This window comes from Vigna angularis, chromosome 1 (genome assembly GCF_016808095.1).
Source record: "Vigna angularis cultivar LongXiaoDou No.4 chromosome 1, ASM1680809v1, whole genome shotgun sequence".
NCBI lineage: Eukaryota > Viridiplantae > Streptophyta > Magnoliopsida > Fabales > Fabaceae > Vigna > Vigna angularis.
The window spans coordinates 22,647,332-22,653,331 of NC_068970.1; the positions used below are offsets into that span (position 1 = coordinate 22,647,332).

A 6,000-nucleotide genomic window follows, 5' to 3' on the forward strand; every position below is an offset into this window, starting at 1 on the left:
TTCAAGAATGGTGGAAATCAGTGAAGAGTGTAGAGCACCGAGAGAGATTGTTCTTGAAAGCAGATAATGATTGCAAGAGTTGAGAACGTGGTAAGCGAAGTGAATCGAGAGTTGTCGAGAAAGAGTAATTGAACTAGGTATGGAGGAGATAACTTGTTTGTGCCATTTTTTTATCCCCGTATGTTAGCAACTTTTTTATAATACATGTCATTATTTTTATTGGTATGTATATTTAAAATAAACCAATTAAAAGCTATAAGGTAAACTGTTGTAAAAAATTATTAAAAGAACATTTTTCATTTTCTTTACGATCTAAATGCGCGTTTAATTATGAAAATGATTTTCATGCACCACCCACACACGTCTCATAACCAATTTTAGGATAATTTAAAAGAGGCAAAAATCAATTAACAAAAATTGATTCAAGTACCCCGATAAATGATTCCAAACTTTTTTGGAGACGTGTGAAATCGATTCCGCCTTTCCTTTAGCATCCCATAATCAATGTGATGAAGATTTGAAATACACCAGAATGGGTTGTAATATAGGGAAGAATCAATTTCACATTAACCCATAATTGATTCTATCCCACATGCATGGAACCGCTCTAAAATTCAATGAGAATTACATTCAAGGAATGAACAAAATGCAAGATTTCTCACCTCAACAAGCTTATAGTCAAGGTTATTTTTGTCTTTCACGGTGTGAATGTAGAGTAAATAGTCTTAGATCTCTGCATTAAAGCAAGGATGGATAAAAACTTCCTCCTACAAATTCGCTCATCCAAATTGTCGCACATCCGTAGAAAGAAACTTCCAACCAACTCTCTCATCCACTCTCACACAAATGCATTAACATTATCGTCCCTTAAGAAGAGAATGAAGTTCTCAAAAGCTTCCTAAACACCCTTTAAAAGGGTTTCTATTTTTGTTCTTGATTTTCATCATCATGATGACTTCACACTAGACAAACAAGCAAATATATGAAGGTGTATTGTATGTGGTCGAAGACACCTCAGCATTATTAATTACAATATTTAAATAAATTACATAAGACACTAATAGGATATTGTTTATCGGTACCTAGTACGAAATAACTTGTAACTAATAGAACTGATAGAATAATCACCGAATACTCTCCAATAGATGGACTATCTACTGAATACCGAGAACTGTACTCTTGAAAGGGTAAGTTCCATGTTCACTAGTGGGTGCCTATTACCGGGTACCAAATATTATGTTTCCCGAATTAAAGGCTACATTCATCCTTTGATAAGCATGTTCCTCATTAGGGTAGGGTGTTACTTATCGATACCTACTTTCTTATGTTGGGTAACTTAGTTAAAAACAAATGCAATTTTTCACAGATAAATTGGCTATTAGACTTCTAGGCCAACAAACTTATAACTGAACTCATTTAAGTGGGGTTCATGGTTAGTAAAATATTCTTATAAATATTATTTTAATCATACTTTTGACTTCACTTTTTGTATTAATCCAAATTTGACTTTTAACTTGAGCGTTGAAAAATTCTCTCTAGTAATCCAACCATTCGTTAAAAGACAAAAGAGATAAAGACAAAAGAGATAGTAAAAGTTTACGAAGATGACTTTACACTATACATTTAGTTATGAAAAAATTGAAGAAATAAAGGAGACCGAATTTGAACTTCTCTTATTGTTTCTTTTGTTAGTTATTCTTTCTTTTTTGAGTCTTGTTAATTTTTTAGAACATTTTTTCAATGATATTTATAAAGAAAAAAAGTTTAAAGATTGTTTCAAGATTTTAGAATTTTTTGGGTTGCTACATTTTGAACCCTTTAATGATATTTAGAGAAAAAGAGTTTGAAGATTATTCTGCAATGTTAGGCATTTTTGTTTGACTTCGTAAGAAAATGTACATGTTTATCAAAATGATTCAAGAGAATGGAAGATCAAGGATATGAAAAATTAATTAATTTGAAAAAATTTAGTTTACAATATGGGTTTGTAGCAACATAAGAGAAAAGAAGGAGAAGAAAAGAGACAAACTATATTAGTTAAAAATTATGCAATATTCAAAAGATCCCAAATGTTTAAAATACAACATATAACGTGAAAAGAAAAACATCTAACTTGTTTTTAAAAAAAAATATTTTAGTTAAATTAAATTAATTAAATTAAACTATTTTTTAAGAAAATTAGAAAATTTTCCTTTTATTAATTTAAAATTTTCAAACTTTTTATAAAATAATTTGTACTTTTTATACGCAAAAGGGTACAAATGTATTACTTCGAATTATTCATATTATATATATAAACATGTGCAAATACAATTTTTGGATATCTATAATATATAAAAATTAACAAAGAGATGTTTTTTTAATTATTTTTTACTTTTATAATATTCATTAGCTTTTAATTATATAAAGTAATTTATCCTTAAGATTGTGATGAATTTTTTATTTTGTTATAACATTATATGTTATCTTGTGTATGGGAGAAAAAAATGAATAAAGAGTAATCACAATTTTGAAATGAAATAAAATATTATAATTAATTTTTTAAACAAAAGTACGTGGCAACTAATTCTCGTATGGGGAATAGAAGGATCTTCTATAAATATACAATACAGAAATAAATATAGTAGGAAAATTAAAAAATCAAAATAATAATAAAATATATAATATCATTAACAATTAATGAAAAAGAGAAAAATTTAAAATTATATTTATTTTCAATTTTAAATCATATTTATTACTTTTAAAATAATTTTTTCTTTGCTGAACTCACACACATTAATTTAAATTAATAAAATAAAATAAAACAAATACATAAATCATTAAAACAATCATAAACCTAATTAATGGTCATATAGTAAAATAAATAATTTTAGTATAAAAATATGTCTAGTAAATGGAACAAGTTTTTAAATTGATCAGTAGAGATATATTAATGCATGCATTCATCCAAAAGACCGAACGTTCCACAATTGTTATGCAATAGTTTTTGTATTTACAAATATGGTTAAATTGATTTAAGTTTAAAAAATATATATCGAAATTATTTAATTACAATTCTAAACAGGTATATAAATTTCTCTTACTTTTATACATTAAAAGAATAAATATAATTATTTAATCATAATCTTTAATATCCAAAATTCTCTTACTCTTATAAATTAAATTTAGAAGCAAATGATGACAATTTATTTCACATGTAAAACTCTACATAAGATAACTAATGAATTATGAAATTTCTTTCTATTGGCTAGTTTGAATCTATTCCTTAGGTCATTTGATTTTTTTAGATAAAGATTATTTTGTCTTTTAAACTTGAAACCAATCTAGAAAAACTTAAGAAAAAAAAATTACAAATGTAAGTTGGGTATTTTCACTGGTTATCTTCAATGGCTTCCAATCCCTCAAGAACTTCTTCCATTGAAGGACGTTGATAAGGATCATGCTCTAGGCATTTTAGAGCAAGTTGTGCTGCTTGTAATGCAGCTTTGGGTGAATATTGACCCTCTATCTTACCATCCATAATTGTTTTCAACTTTATTTCGGAAGAGAGACAGGGCTTGCTCCATTCAACCAGGTTCTGCTGCCCTGTTGACCTTATTGTGTCATGTGCCTTCATGCCTGTAAGTATTTCAAGAAGCACTACACCAAATGCATACACATCACTCTTCACATACAAGTCCCCTGATCAAATATTCGTACAATGCAAAAACATGTTAGTTTGTGCTGAGTCAAAGCATTGGACTCCATCATTCCTTATTTTAGTCTATCTTCCCAACTTCATCATCCACAAAACATTCATTGCTTTACTATTACTACATTAAGGTCTGTTATTTTTTTAAGGAAACTTTCTCTGTTATTTTGTTTTTGGCTTATTTTCGCAAAACAAGTCAGGTGTCATTTAAGTAATTACTTGTGAACATGTGAAATTAAAACAAAAAGTACTTCCTCAAACCAAATAAACCAGATATAATTACCTGTTGTAATATATTCTGGTGCAATATAACCAAAGGTGCCCATGATACTGGTACTTACATGTGATTGTCCCTCCGATGGTCCCAATGTAGCCAACCCAAAGTCTGCTATTTTTGCATTGTAATTCTGTACTATACAAAGCAATCGCTTATCAGAGTTATATGAGGAATTTAGCACTCAATTTAAAAGTATCATCATGTAATATTATTCTTCAACTAGTCACCTGGTCTATAGTATTGACGGCCCTAAGAAAGAGACTATGAGAATGAAGATATTGCATTTTTCAGGTTGTATGTTAAAAGATGGAGTTAAACTTTTTCAAAATGAGTTTGCCTAGTAAAACCAATGATGGGTCCAAATTAGTAACAGCCCATTCATCAAAATTTCATACTGTGTTTGCTTTGGATTCCAATACGACATACGAACATCAACGAACAAAAACTAACTGACCCCGTCCAGCAGTATATTTGAGGACTTGAAATCTCTGAATATGACCTTATTTTCGTTGGCATGCAAGAAAGCTAATCCCCGAGCTGCACCGATAATTATTTTAAGCCGGGTGTTCCACGAAAGTGGTTCATGATTTCCTGCTCAGAGACAAGACAAATTATATGAATTAAACTCAGAGTCAATAGTTGTTTCCTTCAATCTGTTTTAATTGTCATCAATTCATACTTTCGAAGAGATGATAGTGAAAGCTTTCGTTTGGCATGAACTCATACACAAGAAGAAACTCGTCCTCGTCCCAACAGTACCCCAATAACCTGATCACGTTGGGGTGAGAAAGCCTTCCTAAAACGTTTACCTCAGACTGTATTTTCCAACCAACACAAAATCAGGTTTAAATAGCAACTCAAGTTGTTCAAGACGTTGGATTTATGGCACGGAAATTAAATGCAACATGACAAGTAAAATAATAACATGATAGAAAAGGACAAGTTCATCTAACTTACCACATAGTAAAGAAAAGTTTTTATTCAATTGCTAAGATGCATAACATGATAGCAATTACTTTAATCTAAGGGCGAAAGTATTTCAGTTCGTTAAAAATTTAAAGTCAAAGTTTAAAAAACGTAAATGAGATCAAAATAAAGCGACCTGCCACAGTAAAAACCCTCGATTACTTTTGTGGTTGAACATTTTGATGGCAACTTCAACTCCAGAGCCTGGTTTGGCGGGGGTGAAGGTGTTCTCATCCAACCATGCCTTGTAAACTCTGCCAAACCCACCTTCACCGACCAATCTGTCGGATTTAAAATTCCCTGTGGCAGATTTCAGCTCCTTAAAACTGAAAACCTTCAACTCAGGCCATTTCAGAAGTTGGCGATGGTTAAAAGGAATAGGAGAGCAATCGCTGTAGATGGTTTCTCTCACGGAAAACTGACTTTTTCTGATATCGGTGGTTGTGATGGTTTCGGAGAACTCGACGCTGCTGCCGTGAATGTCTGATGAGCCTGAAAACAGAGGAACCGAACCCATCATGGGAAAATTAGAATCGGAGGAAAAAAAAGGAACGAACCATTTCCTTTTTTGGGATAAATTAAGAAAGCGCACAGAAATTTTGATAACTTGCCTGGATAACGAGGGCGGTTGAGTGAAGAGTATTGAAGTGATGGAGCACCGGAGAAGCAAAGACCCATCTTATATGGCAATCAGAAACCTCTGGTTTTGGTTGACACTTGATTAACCAGACTGTGTGTTGGATTGTCAACTATTTAATTTGAAGCTGTTCGTTCCTACTGGTTTTAGATCAGACAATAATTTCGCGTTCATACTAAATAAACATTTGTCTAACTTCTTTCTGTCAAACTGATACAGAAGTTGCCCTTTTAAAAGCAAATATACATGTTATGAAATAATTCAATTTAAAATTAAACAACTTCTTTCTGTCAAACTTTTCCTTAAATTAATTATATTAATTCAATTTAAAATTAAACAACTCTTTCAATTTCAATAATGACTGCTCCTTGGTCTTTATTTTTCTAATGAATTAAATCAACAATTTCTTATTTTGTAAAGATCTTTGAA

General features: G+C 30.6%; 1 protein-coding gene across 2 annotated transcripts; it reads right to left on the bottom strand.

Moving 5' to 3' along the window:
* Positions 1 to 3,221: 3,221 nt before the first annotated feature.
* Positions 3,222 to 5,787, bottom strand: LOC108334237 (probable serine/threonine-protein kinase PIX13). 2 transcript variants are annotated; one of them, XM_017569983.2, is made up of 6 exons: positions 5,546 to 5,787; positions 5,071 to 5,426; positions 4,648 to 4,783; positions 4,468 to 4,559; positions 3,975 to 4,098; positions 3,222 to 3,681 (listed from the first exon to the last, which is right to left on the bottom strand). In XM_017569983.2, the coding sequence occupies exons 1-6, from the start codon at positions 5,610 to 5,612 to the stop codon at positions 3,371 to 3,373; spliced, it is 1,086 nt and encodes a 361-aa protein (XP_017425472.1). In that variant the 5' UTR covers positions 5,613 to 5,787; the 3' UTR covers positions 3,222 to 3,370. The 2 variants fall into 2 exon arrangements, with proteins under 2 accessions (XP_017425472.1, XP_017425463.1); XM_017569974.2 differs by having other exon boundaries at positions 4,423 to 4,559.
* Between the last annotated feature and the right edge of the window lie 213 nt (positions 5,788 to 6,000).

Excerpts from the sequence above, each read along its gene's own strand:
- LOC108334237 (XM_017569974.2), bottom strand. The coding sequence starts at position 5,612 with ATGGGTCTTTGCTTCTCCGGTGCTCCATCACTTCAATACTCTTCACTC. Across the intron at positions 4,099-4,422 it reads CAAATATACTGCTGGACGGG|AATTACAATGCAAAAATAGC; the intron begins GTCAGTTAGTTT and ends TGTATAGTACAG. Across the intron at positions 3,682-3,974 it reads ACCAGAATATATTACAACAG|GGGACTTGTATGTGAAGAGT; the intron begins GTAATTATATCT and ends ATATTTGATCAG.